This window comes from Labeo rohita, chromosome 14, assembly GCF_022985175.1.
Source record: "Labeo rohita strain BAU-BD-2019 chromosome 14, IGBB_LRoh.1.0, whole genome shotgun sequence".
NCBI lineage: Eukaryota > Metazoa > Chordata > Actinopteri > Cypriniformes > Cyprinidae > Labeo > Labeo rohita.
In genome coordinates, this window is record NC_066882.1 from 2128985 (window position 1) to 2154400 (window position 25416).

General features: G+C 35.8%; 1 protein-coding gene across 1 annotated transcript in view; it reads left to right on the top strand.

Moving 5' to 3' along the window:
• The window catches only part of gfra4b (GDNF family receptor alpha 4b), a 70166-nt gene extending 47735 nt beyond the window's left edge, over nucleotides 1-22431 (top strand). Inside the window, exons 2-8 of the mRNA XM_051127052.1 lie at nucleotides 451-726; nucleotides 4369-4449; nucleotides 10549-10894; nucleotides 13530-13639; nucleotides 14883-15017; nucleotides 18347-18507; nucleotides 20964-22431. Coding sequence (XP_050983009.1) covers nucleotides 451-726; nucleotides 4369-4449; nucleotides 10549-10894; nucleotides 13530-13639; nucleotides 14883-15017; nucleotides 18347-18507; nucleotides 20964-21104 — 1250 coding nt within the window. The 3' untranslated portion in view covers nucleotides 21105-22431. The remainder of the gene's footprint in view (nucleotides 1-450; nucleotides 727-4368; nucleotides 4450-10548; nucleotides 10895-13529; nucleotides 13640-14882; nucleotides 15018-18346; nucleotides 18508-20963) is intronic.
• The last annotated feature ends 2985 nt before the right edge of the window (nucleotides 22432-25416 follow it).

Below are 25416 nucleotides of genomic sequence, written 5' to 3' on the forward strand. Positions count from 1 at the left end.
TTGTTATACCCTGTGTAAGTAAAGTCAGTAACTCAACATGAGGGTTTAAAACCATAAATAGAGTAAATACACTGAATTCAGGTACTGTAAATGCAATTTATGTATGTTATAAAAACAACACTCAGAGTATGGAAACAGACAAGACCTGGACCAGCAAGCTGGAGTTAGTGAAAGTGAATAATGACATTTGAACAGCAGATGGGATGTGATTGTATCTAATGAAGTGCAGGTGTAGCCTGTGAAGCCTAATGGTTATTTGATAGCCGTATTGCGTGGAAATGGAGATGTTTATGTCTGGTGGCCACTGTTTCTGATGCTCAGTAGATGGATATTGCCCTTTTATTTGTTTGCCTTCCAAATCATATCAATACACTATACACTTTTAGTAAACCACATCTGGCAAGGTTTTGATGGTGAATTTGACACAAATCCCTTCTTTATTACCTATAGCTTTGCAGGTAGCGCTTTCTGCGAGCAGAGACTGTCTTATAGCGGGAGACATCTGTTCCAGCGATGAGACCTGCAGCCCGCGTCTCCGGACCCTGCGCCAGTGCGTCGCCGGGAACGGCAGCATGAAACTCGGCCCTGGAGCCCGCAGTCAGTGTGCGAATGCCGTCTCTGCCCTGCTGTCCAGCCCTCTGCACGGCTGCCAGTGCAGACGAGGCATGAAGAGAGAGAAAAACTGTCTCAGCATATACTGGAGTCTCCACCAGTCTGGCATGCATGGCAAGTAACATGATAATATTTCACTTTATGTCTAAATAGTAAGATATATCACCAAGGCTGCAGTTATTTGATCTAATATGCAGTAAAAACAGTAATACTGTGAAATATTATTACAATTTAAAATAGCTGTTTTCTATGTAAATATATGCTAAAATGTAATTTATTGCATTGATCAAAGCTGAATTTTCAGCATCATTACTCCAGTCTTCGGTGTCACATGACAGTAAGGGTACACTTTACGTTAAGGCTACATGAATTACCATGAATTCATGCATTAATATGTCATGAGAAGCTAATGCTTAGTTAATGATGACTACTGTATTTGGATGTCAACAGAATTCACATGCTATGTGCTGTGATTGGCCAGTGTTGGGGTCTGTCCATTTACCTATTTATTTTTTTGTGAACAAAGAAAACATCATGATCATGTGTAATAAATCGTAAATCATGATCATGTACCCATCTTAGTTAATGTCTTACTTAAGGTGTTGTTCCTCCATGAGGTCATGAGTGAAAGACTATGAATTCATATTAGTTCCTGATAATTCATGACATATTAATGCATGAATTAATGCATGAATTATTAATTCACGGTAATTCATGTACCCTTACCCCTTACCGTAAAGTGTTACCAATCATTCTAATGCTGATTTGCTGCTCAAGAAACATTTCTGATTATTATCAAAGTTGAAAACAGTGGAAACCGTGATATATATATATATATATATATGAAGAGTTCAAATGCAAAAGCCTCTAAATCCATCAAATGTATTTATGTATTTCTTTAAAATGAGCATTTCTTTCTGGCTACTTTGTATAGGTTTATATGTAAGCACTGGTGCTTCTGACTGGACTGAGACTGGAATTTAGTGAGTTCGAAGTAAGAGTATTTGATGGACGCATACTATGTGTCAGGAGCATTCACTCAGTATCATTATCTCATTTTTGACTGAGATGGCTTTTAGCTGGTTTTGCATCTGAACTATATATATATATACAGTACTGTGCAAAAGTCTTAGGCCACTAGTATTTTCATCAGCTAAAAATGGTTTAAAGTCAGTTAAAGTCAGTCTGTTGTAGTGTGTGAGTAAGAAATATCAGTTTACATTTCTAAACGTTCATTTTGCCATTAATTATAATAATCCAGTGAGATTTTTGTATGGAGCACAGGCTGTTGTCAGACTCCTTGTGCAAACAGAGATCTGGAGACAGACTAAATCCAGAAGAACTGTGGCAACATCTCCAAGATGCTTTAAGAGACTTACACCTACAAAGCTACAGTACTGTTAAAATTTTTAGGCAGTTAGGCACATAAAATGAGGATGCTGTCAAAAACAATGTCATAAATAGATTTTCTTTATCAATGAACTTCTATTAACTAAAATAAATCAGCATTTGATGTGACCATCCTTTACATTTAAAGCAGCTTTTGCCCTAGGTGCACCTGTGTTTTTCAGGTAGCTTTGCAGGTAGGTTACTTGAAACATCTTGGAGATGTTGAAACAGTTCTTCCGGATTTAGTCTGTTTCAGTTATTCTGTTTCTTCATGTCATTCCAGAGACAGACTGGATGATGGTGAGATCAGATGTCTGTGTGGAGCACTGGCTGTTGTCAGACTGCCTGTGCAAACAAAAATCTCACTAGGTTATTACAATTAATGGCAAACAGAAAGTTTAGAAATGTAAACTGATGTTTCCTACTGACACACTACAGCAAAAGATAGAAATAACTTACTTTAAACCATTTTTAGCTGGTGAAAATACTAGTGGCCTAAGACTTTTGCACAGTACTGTATATATATATATATATATATATACACAACTGTCTATAAACACATTAGCGGCATTCAGTAACTTGACCTGCCCTCATGAAGTGTGAACTGCACTGTTTTGCAGCTGTTATTCAGTCCAAACGGGTCGTATACATGTGGAATTCTTAAAGGTGTTGACGACAGGATGGAAAAACGTTCATGCAACACTGTATCCCAGGCACGATGCAGTAAAGCGTTAAATGTTTAAATCTCTTTCAAATTTAATCGAAGTTGATGTCCTAACCAACCGCAACAGGACATTTTGTCGGTTGCTTGGTTTTCTTGATGCGTTTCTTGCTGCGTCTGGCTCGCAGTGACATCTCACTGGTCTGTAGATGGAAAAGTATAAGCCCATTTCACACTTTTAAGAGCCCTTTAAAAAATCAGACACCAGCAAAACATCTATAACAAAGTAATTGAAATGTACATGTTGCATTACAGAAAGTTTTAGTTTTGTCAGAATGCATAGCTACTTCTGAATGGCTGTCAAAGCAATGTTATAATGTTTGCAGTGCTGGATAGTAAGTAATTACATGTAATCTGGATTACGTAATCAGATTACAAAAAATTAAGTGCTTGTTATTAGATTATATTGCATTTTTAAATACTCATGATCAGATTACAGTATATTTTGTAAAAATATTTGTATGTATATATATTTCTACTTGTATACAATTTATATTATATATAAATATAAATATTTTATATACAAATGTAACATATATTTCCTTAATATATACATGTATCTGTGTGTATTTATATATACATAGTAAATATACACAGGACACACACATATTGTATGTAAACAAAGTTTTATTTTGAATGTGATTAATCATGATTAATTATTTTGCATCCCTATTACAAACACATTAACCTTTTAAATGTCACTCCCATTTTTGAACACAGACATAGTGCACTATCCAAACTTATATTTTTATAATTCATGAATAAAAACATTTTGTAATATGAACTCATGTTATGATGTAGATTTTTTTTAAGTTGCACTCTTGACATATACTAATCTACTACTTTTCCTATATAATCTGTAACACAAAACTATGGTAAAATATCTATTTAGGAGTCTTGGACCTTTCCAACGATGTATAGTTTGTCATGATTAGATTAGGATTTATTTGTAATATGGTGAAGTAAACCACAGAGGGGACGGTGACAGTTAAAGGGTTAAAATGCACAAATTCACATTATTTCTTTTTATTTTCTTTTCAGCCAAACCTCCGTCACCTAATAATATTCACTTAAAATATATTCACTTAAATGTAAGGTAACAAGTTAATAATTAAGACATTTGCCTGTTCACAGTTATTTGACATTAGTTAATGACACATAGGTAAACAAATAAAATATTTATTTTTAGTGTTTATTTTGATCATAAAATGATTTATTATTTTTAAAATGTAAATTATTATATTTTAATTCATTAAAAACAACCCCCTGCAGTTCCTTCATGATTAATGATTTTATTTTTTTATTTATTTATTTTTTTTTCATTTTTGCATTTTTATATCATTATGGAATAAGATTGTTTTATTTAAATCATTGTGATAAACAAAAGTAATCAAAGACTAGTCTGATTTAATGTAATGTATGTGTTTGTATTTCACAGTTTCCCATTTACTGTGGACAGACAAACAAAATCTCATACAGTATTTTGCACCTGGAAAGGACATCATAAAAAAATTAATTATGTCTGTTTTTGTGAAAAACACCTTCACTAACAGTATCACTAGACTCCATGTGGTCCCTTAAAATATATTGCTCTGTATAAAACATTTCACACATGATTTAATTACCCAAAATGTTTGCTCTTGCAGGACTTAACCTGGTAGAGAACTATCCGTATGAGGCGATAGAGAAAGGATACGACTTTGTCCGCCTGGCCTCCATCACTGCAGGTAAGATGATCCATTTCATACAGTATGGCGACCTACAACCTTTCAAAACAAAGATAGAATCAAATATGAAAATGCTTTTTAATAAAAAAACATTCTTGTAAGTTTTTAAAACAAGTGAAGGACGAAAAATCTCTGTTTACAGAGAATGTAACTGCAGCCAGTGTGTCTTTATCTAGAGCCTCTTTGTATTGTGACTGACTAGGCACTAGAATGGAGCTCAAGGCTTAGAAATAGACCTATTTAACAAAGCAGAGGTAGAATAGAAAAACACACACAGGGACCCTAGTACAATAATCTTCACTCCAAATGTCACGGTGCTCCGACATCTTATTAGCATCGCAAATATGTATTAGCAGTGCAAACGTGTCTCCGGAGTGGGAGATTCTCAGTCGTCGTGTATTAGCTTTGCTCTGAAACTTGTTTTCACTGTCATCTCCTTTAGTTCTAGCCTTGTTTTTGTTCAGCTGTCCCGTGGAAATTAGTCAGAGATTCTCAGCAGCATGTTTGTTGAAGCTTTGTGTCTGGCCTGGATTTTTCATCAGCTCTGTAAGAATCAACAAAGCTGTTAGGTGAATGATGTGGACAGACATTCTTGGCTCATCTGTGATTATTAATCACAATGAAATAGAGAGAGAAAGAGATTTGGGGAGTCTGAATGAGCTGCTTATTTTCATTTTCCTCAGGTTTTACTGACCTTAGCCTTAGTTATTTACTGTGATTGTGCATTACCGTCACGATGCAGGCCATTCGGTTTGATGGTGTCGATCGGAATGCTAAAATGATTTCTTGGAAAGACGTTTCCACAGCATTCCGTTTAATTTGTTCCATCTCATTTTCATTCTTGACTTCCTTTCACATCATGAGGCATTTCCTTTGGTCGTAATGATTTGTGACTCAAACTAGTCTGCCCGTGTGAGTTATCTGAACCTCGGGTTACATTACTCCTGCATTTCCTTTTCCACAGCATGCGCAAAGGTGACCGAATGCATTAAGCCCACATCTGAAGCCACAGAACATCTGTGAACCCAGCAATCTTAAAAATAAAGCTTCTGATTACAACCAAAAAGGATGTTAAACGCCATGTAAAAACAAACAAGAAAAAAAGAGTTTGAGAAAATCTCATTGTAACATGATGAGAATTAATGTTTTCAGAATTAAGTCATACAGTTGAGGTCAAAAGTTTGCACCCCCCCTTGCAGAGTCATTAAAAATGTTAATTATTTTACCAAAATAAGAGGGATCATACAAAATGCATGTTATTTATTATTTAGTACTGACCTGAATAAGATATTTCACATGAAAGATGTTTACATACAGTCCACAAGAGAAAATAATAGCAGAATTATAAAAATGACCCTATTCAAAAGTTTACATTACAAAGATTCTTAAAGGAACACTCCACTTTTTTTGAAAATAGGCTCATTGTCCAACTCCCTTTTCGAATCCATTCAGCTGATCTCCGGGTCTGGCGGTAGCACTTTCAGCATAGCTTAGCATAGAACATTGAATCAGATCAGACCGATAGCATCTCGCTCAAAAATGACCAAAGATTTTCGATATTTTTCCTATTTAAAACTTGACTCACACTGTAGTTACATCGTGGACTAAGACTGACGGAAAATGAAAAGTTGTGATTTTCTAGGCTGATATGGCTAGGAACTATTCTCTCATTCTGGTGTAATAATCAATGATATTACGCAGCGCCTGAAAGTGACCGGTACTAAGTTTGTGCCGATGCAGAGTTGCAGCCGGCAGAGTTGACGGCTGTGTAATATCATTGTGCCTCCTGCAGTATTACACCGAAATGAGAGTATAGTTCCTAGCCATATCAACCTAAAAAATCGTAACTTTTCATTTTTCATCCTTCTTTGCACACAATGTAACTACAGAAGAGTCAAGTTTTAAATAGGAAAAATATCGAAAATCTTTGGTCATTTTTGAGCGAGATGCTATCGGTCTGATCTGATTCAATGTTCTATGCTAAACTATGCTGAAAGTGCTACCGCCAGACCCGGAGATCGGCTGAATGGATTTGAAAACGGTAAAACTCAACTGTTTAACTCTAGGGGAGTTGGAAAATTAGCCTATTTTCAATGGAAAATTTCTTGGAAAATGCTAACTTTAGCCTAATAACACTGAAAGCGAACGTCCCACCCTCCCAGCAAATCGCCGTCCAAAGCCACGCCTCCCAAATGCATGAACGCACACAGACTACACAAACAAAGACAACATTACTACAATACATTGTAACATCGTGTTGAAATGCTTAACAGCCCAAATACAGGTGCTCAGAGGTATGCAAATACATATGTTGACAGACAGGTAGGAAAGAACCGAGCATTTTGATTGGATGAACATTTCTTGGTCCTACGCCTTTTACAGAATATATAAACACATTAAATACATTTAGACCACTTAACTTAATGATTGCTATTGGGATGTGAAGAGACTTTCAACCAGGATAACAAAAAATGTTTCTGAAGACAATCACCTGTTGCACCTTTAATATTGTGTTGTTACCTGAATGATCCACAGCTGTGTTTTTGTTTAGTGATAGTTGTTGTGAGTCCCTTGTTTGTCTTGAATAGTTAAACTGCCTTCTGTTCTTCAGAAAAATCCTTCAGGTCACACAAATTCTTTGGTTTTCCAGCATTTTTGTGTATTTGAACCCTTTCCAACAATGACTGTATGATTTTGAGATCCATCTTTTCAAACTGAGGACAACTGAGGGACTCATATGCAACTATTACAGAAGGTTTAAACACACACTGATGTGGCAGAAGGAAAAACCATGCATTAATGCATTAAAAGCTGGGGGTGAAAACTTTTGAACAGAATGGAGATGTGTAAATTTTTCTAATTTTGCCTAAATATCTTGCTCTGATCTTCAGATTAAAAAAGTTTCCACCCCCCGGCTCTTAATGCGTCATGTTTCCTTCTGTAGCATCAGTGAGCGTTTGAATCTTCTGTAATAGTTGCATATGAGTCCCTCAGTTGTCCTCAGTGTAAGGAAGATGGATCTCAAAATCATACAGTCATTGTTGGAAAGGGTTCAAATACACAAAAATGCTGAAAAACCAAAGAATTAGTGGGACCTGAAGGATTTTTCTGAAGAACTGCAGCAGTTTAACTGTTCAGGACAAACAAGGGACTCATGAACAACTATCACTAAACAAAAAACACAACTGTGGATCATTCAGGTAACAACACAGTATTAAGAATCAAGCATATGTAAACTTTGGAACAGGGTCATTTTTATAGATTTTGCTATTATTTTCTCTTGTGCACTATATGTAAATGTCTTTCATGTGAAATATCTGATTCAGGTCAGTACTAAATAAAAAATAGCATGCATTTTGTATGATCCCTCTTATTTTGGTAAAATAATTAACATTTTGCAGATTCTGCAAGGTATATGTAAAATTTGACCTCAACTGTATAAACAAAAGCTAATTCAAAATTTTCATAAATATGATAATTTTAGCCTAATGTCATAGGAGAGTCTTTAAAAGTCACAAAGAGCTCTCATTCTTTAACTGTCCATGTTTTGATAGTTCACAAATCCCGAAAATCAAAACACTCATCAGAAGAACCTGTAATGTAACATGAAGAACTTTTAAAATCTCCAAAGAGCCGTTTGAGTCTTTGTTCAGCTAAAACTTGGTTTGACAGAGCATAAGGAGCTGCAAAGAATCATTGAAGTCTGACGTTTTGATGTGTCCAGCTCAAATCTGTTTAGTTGTTTGTGGTCTGAACAGCAAAAATCATCACAGAGATTGGCTGTCAGCACATATTCTTCATTTCTCGTTTAAATCTGACATTTCTCACCTTTTTGACACTTTTACCATTTGCTCTTCTCCGTCGTCAGTCCAACAACACCTTGTGAATAGAAAAAGGCGCTCATCTCTCTGCTGCTGTATGGTGATGAACTTAAACTCGCTGTCAAAATGTCATGAACGACATGAGTGTGAGAAAATGTGCAGTTCCCCAGCCTTTTTTCATTCTTATGTGTTGTGCTTTGCTGTTAATTGACTCACTCGCAGACCATCCAAGATGTGTAGGTGACCTTTTTCTTCAGTAGAACAGTAAAGAAGATTTTTAGCTGAAACCGTGGGCATTGGTGATTCATAAATGCAAGTCAGTGGCTGCATGTTTGTTTTTAAAAAGAAACACAAATTTAATACACGTGGCTGCTGATGATATATTGAGGTCTTGTGAAGTGCAATGATCAGTCTGTACAAGAAACTAAATATCTGAACATATCTAAAATAACATTTTTAATATGAAAATGAGGCTGTGAGGGATGCAAGTACGTGTTCAATAGATTGTACTGTTGTGTAACAACATTTGATTATTGAGAAAACATCTTTCTTAGTTATCAAAGATGTGATCTAGGACTGTTATACAGTGTAGGTCTGGGCAATATGACCAAAATCTTATTTTTATGGTATGATAAATTTTATTTCATGATATTTCATAACATAGCTATTTTTATTTTATTTTTGTTATTAAAAATAAAAACAAAGACGCAAATTACAAACACAAATGAAATTGAATAATTCAATTGAATAATCAAGTGTTTAAATACACTGCATAGTCTTGACTATATGAATTGAATATAAATTCATTCTTATTAAAGATCTAAAAGTGATTCAGTCAAGAGCAGTGAGTCATTTGTTATTTGATTAACATTAATGACAGGTAAATTAGGCTGCTGTCCCTTTAAGACCTACTGCATAGATCCAATACTGAAACACATCCAGTTTTCACACAAATGTTTAAGTTTCTTTAACACATAACCAGCAGTGTTTACGTGAAAACTCCACAAAATGGGTATTTTGACATAACTGCTTGTGTATTTGACCATTCAAGCGCAATAAGACACAAAAGAGATCTGAAGTCACAATGCATGCTGTCTGAGAGAGGTGTGTTCTGTGCTTGCGCTTCGAGTTTGTCAGCGCGTGAGCGCCAAATTGAGTTGTTTCTCACTGCTTATTGCACTTAAAGGCACAATAAGAATGTTTTGATTAAAAACACCACGAGAACAGTGTTATATTTTGCTGACTTGTGTACTTACATTATCCCAAATGTTTTGAAGAATGTTTTGAAGTTTAAATCCAGAGAAATAAGCAATTTTAACTAGTGTAATGGACCGTGTTATTGCGTCGCCTGCCAATGATGTCATACAACCTCGATTTTCCGTTTCTATTTTGTAGAAAACATGGAAACCCCAAAGATGCTTTTAATATGTTATGCATTTTATTAGACAGGTGTAGCATTAAAACTAACCTTTCAACACACTCAAATTTATCTAGTATGATAAAACACTTTTTTTAGCATTAGCGGTCTCTCGAGCGGCCCTCATTTTGCTTCCACGACTTTCGGCCCCACCCTGATCAATGACCTTAATAAGCCTTTAATACATTAGCTCATCCATGAACATGATTTCTGTCCCATCAGATTGCATCGGCTGTGGGGATGAAGACACACTCAATCATGGTGTCTTCAAACTATGCCTTTGTTTCTTTGTTTGTTTTAAATATGCGCCCTCTACTGAAAACTTACATATTGTGCCTTTAATAACTTTATTAAGCATTGTGCACGTTCTGAATGCATGATTGCAAGCTGTCTGAGAGAGGTGGTTTAATATCTGTGTGCTTCGGCTGTGTGTCAGTCAACACGAGTTTTTCACTGTTTATTTTGCTTAATAACTTTATTTAACATCATGCATGTCCCACGCTTTATGTTCTTATTCATGCATGTTTCTTTGTCACTCTGAGATGTATAACTTTTAAGTAGTACTCTGCTACGTGGATACATTGCGAAATAACGGATATAGTAAAATCTCTAACAAAGACACTTTATACTGTGGTAACGATGTTATACCAGCATACCGCCCAGCCCTAATACACTGTGTTTCTTTGTCAATGTAGCACCTAATAGATGTACAGAAAACTGAATAAAAAAGTTTGTAGATTTTGTCATCCAGTGAGGCTAAGACTAACTGGATATCAACTAATCTCTCTGACCAAACAGCAGATTTCATCACTTCAGTCAGTCCTAAAGATTGGATCTGAGAAACATTTTAATTCTCCACAGATTCTGAGCTCGGCATGACAACGGTGAACCGCTGCCTGGACGCGGCCAAAGCTTGCAACGTCGATGATGTGTGCCAGAAACTGCGCACCGAGTATGTGTCAACATGCATCAAGCCCTCCACCAAGTCGGGTTTGTGTAACCGATCGAGGTGCAACAAGGCCTTGCGGCGGTTCTTTGACCGCGTGCCTCCGGAGTACACCCACGAGCTGCTGTTCTGCCCTTGCAGCGACATGGCCTGTTCAGAGAGACGGCGACAGACCATCGTGCCCAGCTGCTCCTATGAGGGGGAAGATAAACCCAGCTGCCTTTCCCAGATGCGGATCTGTAAGGCCGACTATGTTTGCAGGTCAGTTTCCGAGGCCTCTTCTCTCGGTGGGCTCGGACAGCCACGTACAACGTGGGCAGTGGGATTAAACATCTCACCTTATGTGCACTCTTTTCTCAGGGTAAAGAAAGCCTTGGCATTTCTATAGCTGTCTGGTGAAAAGAGAGTACGCACGCATTACCGCTGATAAGAAAAGAGCTTTTCTTCACATTCCTCGTAATCCGTGTCTGTATAAATGGGCATTGGACAGACAAATTAAAGCTGTGAGACCCTGAAATGTTTCAGAAATCAGACTGGTCCAGATAAAAACAATTATGATTACGAATTAAAATTGAGCCGTGCAGGTTAGATGAAGTCAGATTCACTCCTCACTTGATCACAACTAATATTCTGGATCCTCTATACAGCAGTGTCGCATGCATTGCCGTTCAGTCTATCGCTATAAATAACCAAGAGAATACCATCTGTTGGTGATTAATTGGTATTAAAGATGGGAGCTAATCAGTTCTGCTATGAAAAATAATATTTGCTTGCAAGGTAGCATTTTTTACTTCCCGTGGGTGATTAACGGACTCAGCTGCCTTAGTGAATGACGTCAAGAAAAGCAGCAAGCTATGATTATGATGATGACTATTTATCAAAGACGTTATCAGGATGTTGGCATTTTAAAAAAAAAACAACATGGTCTATTCTGGTACCATAACAGACAATAGGGAAAAACAATACTAACTGCATAATGGTGCATGATTTAATAATCAAAATATAAAGGGACTATTTTTAAACTTAAAAGTGAGTGCAAATGCTTACCTTATTGATAACATTAACTCGTTCCCCGCCATTGATGGAATTTTCCTGCTTTCTGTGTTTCAGGGTTGCCAAGTCTGCATAACAAAATCAGCCCAAATTGGTACTCAAAACTAGCCCAATCACTGCCAAAACTAGCACAGTCGCATTCAGGGTGAAATTGCATTCCAGCAGGAGTTTTTGGTTCAACCCGCAGGCCAAAAAACAACCTGTTGCAACAGAATAAAGGTGGTCCAGTTCCGTGGGAAAACTGCAGACTTGGCAACACTGCCTTGTTTCCACTGTTATACAGTAATGTGTCTTCTAAAAAAAGTATTGAACATCTGGATCAAGAAGCAGACACAAGCAATTTATATGTTTATACATATTATATGTGACCCAGGACTACAAAACTAGTCATAAGGGTACATTTTTTGAAATTGAGATTTATACATCATCTAAAAGCTGAATAAATGAGGATGTGATGATATTTGGCAAAACTTTGTTACACAATATTTCTTCCATCCCCTTTATTTGCCAAAAATAAAATTTCATTTTAAAATTTTCATAAGATAAATTAATATTTTATGCCTTTATTTGATAACCAGAAAATTTTAAATACACAACACAGAATTTCGTAAGGCTGTTGTAGAAATGAATAAAAGTTGTTTTATGCATTCTAATAAATAGACATGTTAAAACAACATGTCTTGGTAACTATAAAACATAAGGTGAGAAAAAATAAAACATTTCACAGGTTAATGGTTAAAATTAAATTTAACCATTAACAAGGAGTCCAGAAAAAAAAATGAATTTGGAAAAAACAAAATGGAATTTGGTAAAAAAATAAATAAATAAATAAATCAAAAAATGGGGCCCTATTTCAAAAATAAGAGCTCCAAGTTAAACCATGTTCAGTGTGCAAACTGAACGAAGAAAAAAGGCCAATGACCTGACTGTGCCTTCAATTTTAGTTAATTTGACAGATTCTTTGCCAAAGCAGTGGCACAAAACAACATTGTTACACTATGAAAAAAAAAATTTAAATAAAAAAATTGGGCCCTATTCTTGCATTTTCAAATGTATTATTTTATTTGTGTAATGTATTTTGTAAAGTCAATTTTGTTATAACACTTTCATATGTTTGCTATTTGCAGTGATTACTATTTACTATTTTTCATAGTGTAATAATGTTGTTTTGTGCCACTGCTTTGGCAAAGAATCTGTCAAATTAACTAAAATTGAAAGCACAGTCAGGTCATTGGCCTTTTTTCTTCGTTCAGTTTGCACACTGAACATGGTTTAACTTGGAGCTCTTATTTTTGAACTCTCAAAGTGCACCAGATTAATGAATTGAACTTTAAATTATATCAAATTTTCTCCCGTGGGGGCATGCCCCCGGACCTTCCTAGAAGGATCCAGGTTCACCCACCTGTGTCTAACTAAATCTTATGAAAGTATGATGTCAGCTCCCATCCACCACCACTAGCCCCTGATGTGTTGGCACCAGCCCCGGAGGTTTTCAAATCCTAGAAATGCCCCTGGTCACATATATACATATTTATTGCATATTCATATATTCATACAGCAAAATATTCTGGGGCAATGAAAATTTTGTGAAAATGATCAAAAAATTCTAGCGAGGAACAAGTTAAAAGACGATTGGTTTGGTGTATGTGAAACAATTTTGGTACCGTGTTGGGTTGCCGTTTGATGTCCAATGTAATCGTGAAGCAAAACCAGTTGAGAAGCAGATTTAGACCATGTTGATGATCATACTTGATGATTATGTCAGTGTGGCCAACACACTTATTAGGACGCTTCTGTCTGCTTGGCTGCTGTCCATGCATATACGGCTGTGCTTGTTCTGCAGGTCCCGTTTGGCCCAGTTTCAGTACGACTGCCAGCCAGAAGAGCAGTCTGCCACCGGCTGCAAACAGGGAAACTACGCCGCATGTCTTATTGCTTACACTGGGCTGATAGGTAAGTAGTTCAAAGCTGTTTGAGAAAGTCGTTCGGCAAATTGGAAAAGGATTTGCATGCATGATTGTGGCTGCCCAGTAAAACAGGAGAAAGGCTTATACCTTGGTTATTCACTTGCTCAAAGAAACACAGGGACACCTGTGCGTCTGCGATGAGAGACTATAAAACTACCCAGGCTCTTTTAAAGTCGTGGAGAGATTGATTTCACTTCCCAATAAAACAGATTGAAAGCAATATTTTTTATGAGGCTTTCTGTCACATAGTGCCTTTTTGTTTGTTTAGTTCTGCTTCGTGCTCGTTTGCTATATTGAGCAAACAGGATCCTTTTTAAATAAATCTTTTTTTTAAACAAAATTTTCTGTTGAACAAACATACTTTTGACAGGAAATTCAATTTTCTAAATACACATAATTTTCTATCTATAAATTTATAAATTTGTGGACAAATGTTAGACGTCTCTTGTGCTCACCAAGGCTGCATTTATTTGATTAAAAAATACAGTAAAAACTGTAATATTGTGAATATTTTAACAATTTAAAATATATGTTTTCTGTTTTAATGTATTTTAAAATGTAATTTATATCTGTGATGCAAAGCTGATTTTTCAGCATCATTACTCCAGGCTTCAGTGTCACATGATCTCTCAGAAATCAAAATTATTATATTTTTTAAATCATGCTTAACGTTAATGTTTGAATGGTAGTGTATTATGGTTTCCATAAAAATATTAAGCATCAAAAACTGTTTTCAGCATTGAAAATAATCAGAAATGTTTTTTGAGCAGCAAATCAGTATATTAGAATGATTTCTGAAAGACTGAAGACTGGAGTTATGACGTTAAAAATTCAGCTTTGTATCACAGGAATAAATTTCATTTTACAATATATTCACGTAGTAAGCATTTATTTTAAATTGTAAAAATATTTTACAATATTACTGTTTTTACTGTATTTTTAAATAAAAAATGCAACCTTGTCCAGCTTCTTTCAAAAACATCTTAATTATTCCAAAGCTTTCTCTATCGGTGTACACACAGGATATATCGATTACTAAATGTATAATTAAATAAGTAAAAAAATCATTACAGCTCCGTATGGAGCTCATAAGTCTGTAAAAGAGTTGTGTATGTAATGTATACATTTGGATGAAATGAATCTGTATATCTCTTCTGCATTGGTGCTATTTTGTGTATTGATCATGTTATGGGAAATCACAAGTGTTTACATGTCTTTTGGTATCGCAGGCAGCCCGATCACCCCAAACTACGTGGACAACTCCACATCCAACGTGTCTCCCTGGTGCTCGTGTTCAGCCAGCGGGAATCTGAGAGATCAGTGCACTGAGTTCCTGGACTATTTCACCAACAACGTCTGTCTCAGTGAGTCAAAGCTCCTATACTGTACATCATCTCTGTCAGCCAACATCTAGACATGTGAAAGGACGTTGCATGTGTAGACTAGCAGATGGATCCTATGGTTATTGTTAGTCAGTCAACATTGTAATGCCAGGGCAAAATCACAGGCTCTGTTTGAATCCCTAGTGAGATGCAACAGATTTATCATCATAAATTGATTATTTCCTGTCAATCAAAAGAGGGTGGAAATACGTGTCAGACAGCAGCTTGTGTGAAGAAAATGTTTCTTTTGTTGAATTATGCACTGTCCAAGTTAAAATAGTAATAATACGGTGTTAATGTGGGTTCAGTTTTACCCTAGGAATTACCCAAAATGCAAACCAGGGTTGCCAGATCCACAGTTTTCCCTTCACCAAACATTATTTGTAATGTGCCTCCAATCTAATAATCGCAGTAAGCTTTATGGTTTGTTACTACTAAACCAAAAAACAAAGTCTCAGCTTTCAATTCTGTTTATTTTATCACAAAATTCAAACATTAAATGCTGTTTTGAAGCTCTCGAGTTGCAAAATAACGATGAACATCGGGTGGTGTTGAAAGATACAGGACAACTTTATCAGTACAACAGCCAAAATCTATCATGTCTCATATAATCGCTCATTCAGAGTTTGAACTCAAAGAAAGATGTCAAAGTTTAAATGGGAGAGATTTTTTTCTTTGAGAAAACTGAAATATCAATATCAGTATCTGCAGATGTCATTCTGAGAGATTTAGTATCGTGCATCTCTATTTATCATAGTCAAAAGTTTCTGAGCCTTAAATGCAATGATTCTTAAACACTATGCATCAAAACAACACATGCAGATTTGCAAATGAAGGCCACAGCGGTTGGCAAGGAGGGGAAATGCATTTAAAGCGTGCAGACATTTTCTAAACAGGTGATGCTGACATAAATATAATTACTTTCAGCTGCCCATAAACACTTTTATAGTTCTTTAAAGTTGAAGTTTTGTATTAAAGTTGCATGTCCTTCACAGCAGCACAGAACAGTGTGAAATCTCCCTGGCTATTCACTGCACCATTAGTCATACGTTCTCTGTTTTACTGTATGTCACATCAAGCTATAGCGTTCACCGCCGCTGCATAGAAGACCAAACAGTCAGCCTGCCTTTCTCAAATGACAGAACATTTTAGAAATCACCTCATCTGTCTCTCATCGCTTGCGTCCTGATTCTCCATTTAAGCAGAACCAGGACATACTTTTTGAAAAGCATTTGAAGAGTGTCACTCCGCAGGATCGTCTACCTGTGGTTTCTATTGGGATATATTCAGTAACAGGGTTTATCTGTGTAGGACTATGATAAGAATTGTAAAACATAATAATTCTTGAAATCCATGTCGACAGAATATATGGGTATTTTTTTCAACTACGTGCACTTTTGTGCACTTTTGTGCACTTTTGTATCCCAGACATTGATTTCTATCAAAAATAACATATTTGCTAAGAATGTATTTTCTTTTTCTTATTAAGGTCACATTTTTTCATCTTAGTTTTTCAAACACTTTTAAATCTTAAGAAATGAAAATCCTTGTTAAAATATGAATGACATTTTTTATAAATATGAGTGAACAATTTTAACATTTATTGTGCAAAAATGATGTATTGCAATGATTTATATTATATATTAAATGCAGTTTTGAATTAGAAATATTTTGTAACATTGTGTTTTCAGTCGCTTTTGATGAATGAAATTATTAATTTCCTAAAAAATCTTACTTTTGAATGAGGTTTAAATATTAAATATATTTCTTTTTCCCATTTTACTTTTGTCCACATTTTTTTTTTTTTTTTTTTTTTTTTTTGCATATTTATTGTTAGTTCTTTTTCAAATTATATAAAAAAATGTTAACTATTACCCAAACTACTTACGAAACATAAAATGCTACCAATGCAGAATTTCTTTGAAATAGAAATCTTTTCTGTCTTTGAAACATAATGTCTTTTTTACTTTTTTCACAATTTTTATTGTATATTTATTGTTAGTTCTTTGCCAAATTACATCACAAATATTAACTATTACCCAAACAACTTAGGATACATAAAATGCTACCTATGAAATTACAAAAATAAATTAATAAATGAACAACAATTATAATTAATTATAAACTTAATAATAAATAAAATGTGTCATTTCCACCACTGACTGAAATATGATTTGGCGGAAGAGATTTTGATGAATAAAAATTAATTTTCTAAAAAAACATCTTACTTTTGAACAGTAGTTTAAATATTAAATATATTTCTTTTTTTCTTTATTTTTTGGCTTACACTTTATTTTGATAGTCCACTTTAGACATTCTACTAATTATAAATACCTTTGCAATTACTTGTCAACTAATTCTCATTAATTTGCCTACTAACTCTCAGAGCAGACTGTTAGGTTTAGGGTTAGTAGAATAAGTTGACATATACTTGCAAAGTTTAGAAGGGTGTTAGAAGATATTAAGCAGACAGTCTACTAATACTCTAATGACTAGTTGACATGCAATTGCAGAGTTACTTACTGTTAGTAGAATGTCTAAAGAGGACTATCAAAATAACTACTTAGGATACATAAAATGCTACCTATGAAATTACAAAAATAAATTAATTAATTAACAACAATTATAATTAATAATGCAATTAATAATAAAAATAATAATAAAATATATCATTTCCACCACTGATTAAAATATGATTTGGCGCAAGTGCATGTAAAATTAACAGAATTTGTCTAGTGAAATGTGTGAGAGTTTTTCCTATATGGAAGAAACACCCATAAACAGTCTGCACTCAGATCCTCTGAGGTTGAGTAGGCCGCAGACGTTTGAGAATGTAAAGAGCTATCTGAAGTGCAAAGCTTGTTCTGAGCCGCAAGCATAAATGAATCTCTGATTGATACCCAGCCCCCCTCTCAGTCACACTCCTCCTGCCCCGTTCCTGAAGGTCCTTATGTATTATATATATCGCGATTCATCAATACGGCCGACTCCGTGGCAATATTCCGCTCGGCCCTGTTCAAACAGAGATCTCTTACATGAAGTAACTCCTCAGACAGCCAAGTGGCAGCTCTCGGAGTGAGCGATGTGAGCGGATGAGAGTGATGTTTGGTCAAGCCACTCATCTGTGAGTTAATGAGAGGATGTGGAGAGGCAGGTGCATCGGCGCGGCCTGAGCAGAATACTGAGCGCTGGAAAGCGTCGCGCGCCGCTCGGTGCAGAATTCAAATAAGCGTCTGATAACACGAGCGCTCGCGAATGGAAATGATGTGTCTGACTCAGAGCTGTGGACGTCTTGTCTGTTGTGTGAATAGGGAACGCTCTCCTGACGTTTGGGAATGGAATGGACTTCACGCCCACTCCCACCCGACTGCAGCGGTTAAGCCCTGTGACGGACAGAGGGCCACGGCCGACGACTGTGTTTGTCACCATGGAGACTGAACAGAACGCTCTGAGCCCAGCCAAACCCACACAGGTGAGGGTTAGAGATGGGGAGCAGTTCGGTTATGGGTTTATAACTGCCTTGATTGTAGTGTGGCGCCGGAGGAACCGGCTTTCCACAATAAAGAGCCATTTCATCTGTGCTGCTGTGAGATTGCAAAATTGGGCCGATTTCTCTAGAGCTGTATAAAACGGCGAATGGGGAGTCTCTTCCGGTAAAACCGGGGTCGCATGATTAATACAACTAAAATTGCGCTTAAAATGGAATAAAAATACACACTGCGTGTTTCAGAGTGAAGTGCAGCACTGTGTTCTTTCAGTGCTGGGCACTGTTGGGGAAAGTTACTTTTAAAAGTAATGCATTACAATATTGAGTTGCTCCCTAAAATGTAACTAATTGTGTTACATTTAATGGAAATTAATGCGTTATGTTACTTTTGCATTACTTTTTAAATCTGGGCAGGGCTTGCTTGTTTGTTTTTAATATAAAAAGTTATATTTTTGGCAAATGTAAAAGCAAAAGCAAAAGGAAAACAAATGTTAGATTATCTTTTGCTTATTAGTATGGTTAAATTGGATCATCGAAGGTCGGCAGCAAAGACATCGGTTAATAAAATGGTATTAAATGCATAAATGATATTTGCATTATTTAACATTTAATTATTGCAGGTTTGCGTCATATTCTGAGTTGAATTTCACTATTTTTATTCATTTTGTGGAATACTGAATCTGTTTTTTGTGAGTGAGATGAATTAATGCATTACTTTAGATAAAAATAAAGTAATTAGTTACCTTTTTTAGGGAGTAACTCAATATTGTAATGCATTGCTTTTTAAAAGTAACTTTCCCCAACACTGTTCACATTTATTCTAGAACTAACATCTTACTCCCGATTTCTCTGAACAATTTCTGTCAATTTCTCTGGGGACAGGAGAGCTTTTAATCAATAAATGGGGGGGAAAGTAACAGGCGTTACTTATTTGAAAAAAAGTAACTCGGATATTGTCTTGTTAATTAAAAAGTAATGCGTTACTTTACTAGTTATTTGGAAAAAGTAATAATATTACGTAACTCGCGTTACTTGTAATGCGTTACCCCCAACACTGGTGCTGGGAGTAAAGCGTTACAAGTAACACGAGTTGCGTAATCAGATTGCTTTTTCAAGTAACTAGTAAAGTAATGCATTACTTTTCGATTGACAATAAAGTTACTTTTTACCTTGTTTTCTCATTTATTCACTCACAGCTCTCCTGTCTCCATGTTAAGAGACTTTGGGAGTGTTGCAAAGGCACTTTTTTCTTAGCTGGAGGGCCTTTACAGTTGCCTAAAATATAACCTTTGAATTTTTTTGTTATTAAAAAGACAAATGAGCAAGCCAGCCTGGGTGACAAAAAAAAGTAATGCAAAAGTAATTTAATGCATTACTTATTATAAAAAGTAACTAAGTAATGTGATTAGTTACTTTTTTATGTAGTAATGCAATTTTGTAATGCATTACTTTTTAAAAGTAACTTTATACAGTGGTGGGAAGAAGCTAGTTACATGTAACAGAATTAATTTAATTACAAAATAAATTTAATTGTAATTAGTTATAGTTACTGAGAAAAAATGTGTAATTAAATTAGTTACTTTTAAAAATGTTAATGATTACAAGGGGTGTTAAATCTGAATTTTTTTCACACACACCCACATACAGATTTAATTGGCTTCTTTCATAAATTGCATTGACTGCTCTAAAATGAGATACCGATGTTTCAGGAGTTTAGGACACAGAATAGGACACTTATTCAATAACTGTTTCATTTCCTATTTGGGTTTATGCATGCTTTGTTAAAATGATTGTTAAAATGATTGTTGTTGTTTTTTCCAATGCATTGTTAGATTCCAGTGTTTCCTGTCATAACTATGCAGAATCAAAACCAGTATCATAGCTATTAAACTATTTCTTGTTATGATTTTAAATCTGTATTTAACCTCAGAATTACCTCAAAATAAATAAGAGGTGTTAAGTCTGAATTTGTGGTGGCTGTGCTTTAAATTAAATTATTACACAGCTCTGTGGAATGCTTGATTCTGATTGGTCACTCATGACATTCCAAGGTATGTTATTCCCTGATAACAACTGGTAAAAGCTAATAACACAGACTCACAGGGGAAACATAAGTTAGAATTCAGTTCATTTTTTAAATTCAGTTTAAAAGAATTTCAAGATATAAAATCACAAATGCCAGAAATAAGTCTGAATGTGAGATAAAAAGTCGAAATGGGCTTCCAAAGATACATTTAATATAACAATTAAAGACTGCAAAGGTTAGGAAATGTAATCAATTCCATTGTCTGTTTAATGGGAAAGTTTCTAACCCTGATGTGCATTTGACCAAACTTACCTGAAACTTTAGCCTTTTTCGTGTGTGTGAAATGCAAATGTAATCTTGTTTGCAATTCCAATTTTAAACCAAATTGCTAATGCTTTTTCCTCTTGTTCTTCAGGACTCTGCCAAGGTTAGACTTTGGTCTGACTCCACCGCATCCTTCGACACACAGCAGAACTCGGCTCGCGCGTTTGCCGCAGCGTCACTGCTTGTGTGGATTTGTATGTTTCTCAGCTTCTTGCTCCGCTGTGATCAGTAAACAGACTCAAGACTTTCGGGACATCTATTCTGACGGCCCCGTGATTTTTGGACCAACTGGAACCTATTCAGCTCCAAAGCTGGAGGAACTGTCCACGCCGGCCTCATTTCTCCAACATTGAAGTCATTGTGTTATCTCTGTTTCTGTGGAAGCACCAGTCAAACCTACAGAATCTGAATTTGCAAGGCACTTTTGTAGAAATGAATGTGGTTAGTCAAACACAAAGGCCAGCGGAAAACCTACCTGTACATATGTACATAGCGTCACACAGAGTCAATATGAAACTGTGCTGTTCATTGAGAGTTTCAGTGTAAAATCATATTTTTGTGGGGTGGGGAGGCCAGCTCAAAAGACTAAAAGTTTCTAAATCCCAAATAACCCTTCTAGCACTCCAAAATCAATTCCTGATGAAATATGGAGAGAAATGAAGCTTTTTCTTCTTTCTTTTATTGTTCATCATGCATCAGTTCAACCGTTTGAAGATCCCCTTGAGGAAAATGGGGATTTAATATCATTCTGTTCAACTTGACTGAAGAGAAGACACAGGCTATTTCTGATCAATAATAGAATGGTAATGCCTTTGGTTGGAAATAAACAGTACTCTTCCCAAAGCTCATCATGTGCTATTGAGACAGAAACTACTTCAACTAACCGATCTTCGAGACTCAACATTGTTGTGGTGTCCACAGCTGATTTCCTGCCGGTACTGTGTCTCTATGTATAATACGGTGTGTTTATGAGGAGTCCCGGTGGTTACGATCGTGAATACGAGGGCTGGCGTTGTGGGAATGGGGTAGGAGAGGTGTTTCCCGCTCCAGCCGCTGCTAGGAAAGCCCTTGATATTTTTAAAGGAAGTCTGGGAACCTCATTATGGAACATTCTTTGGTTCATCATATGGCATTAATAAAAAATGCTGGTTCATTTAAAGCCCATTGCTGTTCCTTTGTGACTCAAAAGCTTTGAACAAACTGCCACAAAAATGTGGAAAATTTAGTCAGGTGAAACTCCACATGGTGCGTGCGTGTGTGTCTTTGTCAAAAACATGCTCGGGGCCAAAAGTGTGGAGAAGCGGTTATTCATAAAGAGAAGAGAAGCTATAGAGATTCCTTGTCCGACTCAGATACTTTATGGCCAGGTAAATCAAGTGAACTGTGGCAGGGGGATTATTTGGATCTCAGGAAGGGAAGAACATTTCGTCAAAACTTGACCATGCTAAAGCCATTAATTCCACCAAGATATATATTTTTTGGAAAACTCAAATTTTTTTTTTATTTTTTTTTTTTGGGGACTACAAATTATGTTACTACCTCTTTCTGATGTGATATTTGAGGTATATAATAAATATATAAAGTAATAAAACTTAAAAATAATAAAATGTTATATTAATTAATAACATTCTTCAAAAAATTATGTTTTTTGAAGAAAACATTTCTGCATTTTTCTCTATATAATGGACTGATATGGTGCCCCGATTTTGAACTTCCAAAATACAGTTTAAATGCGGCTTCAAACGATCCCAAATGGGGTTATCTAGTGAAACAATTAGTTATTTTCATTAAAGAAATTATAAGAATTTATATGCTTTTTAATGTCAAACGCTCGTCTCGTCTCACTCTGCCTGAACTGTTTTTTTTTTCCGGGTCATGACAGTTAGGGTATGTTGAAAAACTCCCATCTCATGTTCTCATATCGCTGTTTTACCTTTTTTGTTAAGGGTGTTTGATCTTCTTTGCATGTTCTCTTTGCAAAGACTGTGTCGGTACTTCTGCAGCAATGTAGGATGATTTTGAAATGATTTTTGAAGTTGAGGGAGAAAATACGATTGGAGTTTTTCGACATACCCTAACCGTCTTGAGTCAAAATACACGGAGTTCAGGGAGAGAGAGACAATATGGGCATTTGAGATTAAAAAGTATTTCAATTGTATTATTCTTATGAAAATAACCGATCGTTTCGCCTTTTTCCTTGGCTGGGATTGTTTACAACCGCATTTGGGATCGTTTAAAGATGCATTTAAACTGCATTTTGGAAGTTCAAAATCGGGGCACCATATCAGTCCATTATATGGAGAAAAATGCAGAAATGTTCTCCTCAGAAAACATAATTTTTTTACGACTGAAGAAAATAAGATATGAACATCTTGGATGACAAGGGGTGAGTACATTATCTGTAAATTGCTGTTCTGAAAGTGGACTTCTCCTTTAACAATTTATTTTTTAAAAATAAAATAAGTCAATTAACAATTAAACTCCACATACCTGTCGGCAGTTGGTATGTGCGTAAGGATCAAGACCAAAAAGGTCAAAACTGAACAACAAAAAACAAATCCTGCACACTGCCAAAACGCAAAAAGTATGAAAAAAGTTTAAGTTATTAAGTTTCGGTCGCATGACCATCATCAGGTATCTTCAAACATATCATTACAAACTCAACCACGATTAAAAAAGACATTGTGACCAATCGGACAACAGGCGCTATTTTGGTTCTTTACCCTTCAGACTTTATCACCTACGGGTATGAACGACGAAGCACTATTCAATGTGATGTTGTAATGCATGTGGGTTTGTGTGTATATGTATATATGTTTGTATGTATGTATATGTCTTGATGTACCCACTGAGCCTTGTTATTAATCGATGTGCCTCTGCAGTGATCGGTCACAATGTCTTTTTTAATTGTGGTTGAGTTTGTAATATGTTTGAAGATACCTGATGAAGGTCATGCGACTACAACGTCGTTAACAAACTTTTTTTGATACTTTTTGCATTTTGGCAGTGTGCGGGATTTGTTTTATTTTTGTTGTTGTTTAAAAGTGTATAAAAAGTATAACCTTAAAAGGAAAGGGTTTTTGTTTAATTAATGCTGAAGAAACAGTCTGGCAGGGAGGGTGACAGGCTGCACAGTCACATTGCCTTTTTGTTGAATTTATGAGATTCATGTATATAATGCGAGATAATTAAAAGATTGCATTTATTTATAATGTTTTTTCTTTTTGTGAATTGACAGTGCAAAGCTTTAAGTATTTTTCCAAGTACATCAGGTACAATCTCAACCCGTAAAGAGGAAAACTAGTGTTTTTCTTCAGCTATTACAATGTCAGTTCATGTCTTGTTGGTTTTGGTCTATATGTACAGGGAATGATAAACTGAGTGATGTTCTGAAGCGGATTTTGAGTGAAATAACTCTGAAAGGCAGTCAGCCGCTTTCATCATGGTCTGTTACCCAATTACGCAGGACATCAAGATCCTCAGACGCACATGGAGAAGTGCTGCAGTCCGTCTTGGCCCCGTGCCCAGTTATAATGCAGCTTTTCCATTCCAATCGTATTTAACACATTTTATTGATTGGATCCCAGACACCGATATGGATTTCTTAAATAGGCCTAAAAAGTCCCATATTCAAGCAAAAAAAAATTTTCCCCTTTTAATTTCCGTTTTTTCCTAGCTCATGTTCCAGTCTTCATTTGTTCATTTGTATTTTAAGCCTACAAAAAGCAAACAAGTAGAACAAGCACACATCACAGTCTAAAAAGTGCACTTAGTAATTTAAACTAATTGTACATCATTGAAATGTTTTATGTGATGTGCATACAGGTTTCATTTCAGCCCTGTTCATTTGCTTTAGCTGACATTTGAAAAGCCACTGCAACAAGCACAGCGCATTTTGGGCTGGTTGCAAAATATTTACACTAAGCCCATATAATCACGGTGCCGGGGGAAAATCAATTAAATCTATTTGCTGAGGCGCGTTAAAAGGAGTTCATTTAAAAAAAGAGCCAGAGGCCCCATCCCGAAAGGGCAGAGTGCTATAATACAGCCGAGCACCTTTCCAGCCCTCATCCGTCCATTTTCAATCTCAGACCGCTCATTGATCCACCTGAGTGTAGAACCACATCATCACACAACGATCCATCTCAATACACCACTGACATCTCCATCACAGGTAATTGTTGGATGCATTTATCTGAATATGTGTTGAAATGAAGTATTCCAGCGAGAGATCTGGGATGCTATTTTTTATTCGGAATAAACTGTGTCACAGTGACGTTACGTGTGTGTGTGTGTGGCTTCTGTAAACTACAGAGCCTGATGTCATTTCACAGCGTTTTAAATGAGCTTATATAACTTTCCATGTGTGTGAAATACAGCTCTGCATATTTAAACATACATGCTGCAAGTAGGCTCAGTGATGACAGAAGGTGACAGGTTGTACCGCTGACATTTATTCTCTTGAAAAACGTGTAAATCCCAGTACTCTTTACCGTTTAAATCCATCTTTTACTTCACAGAGTGCAATGTGGGTACTTATGCAG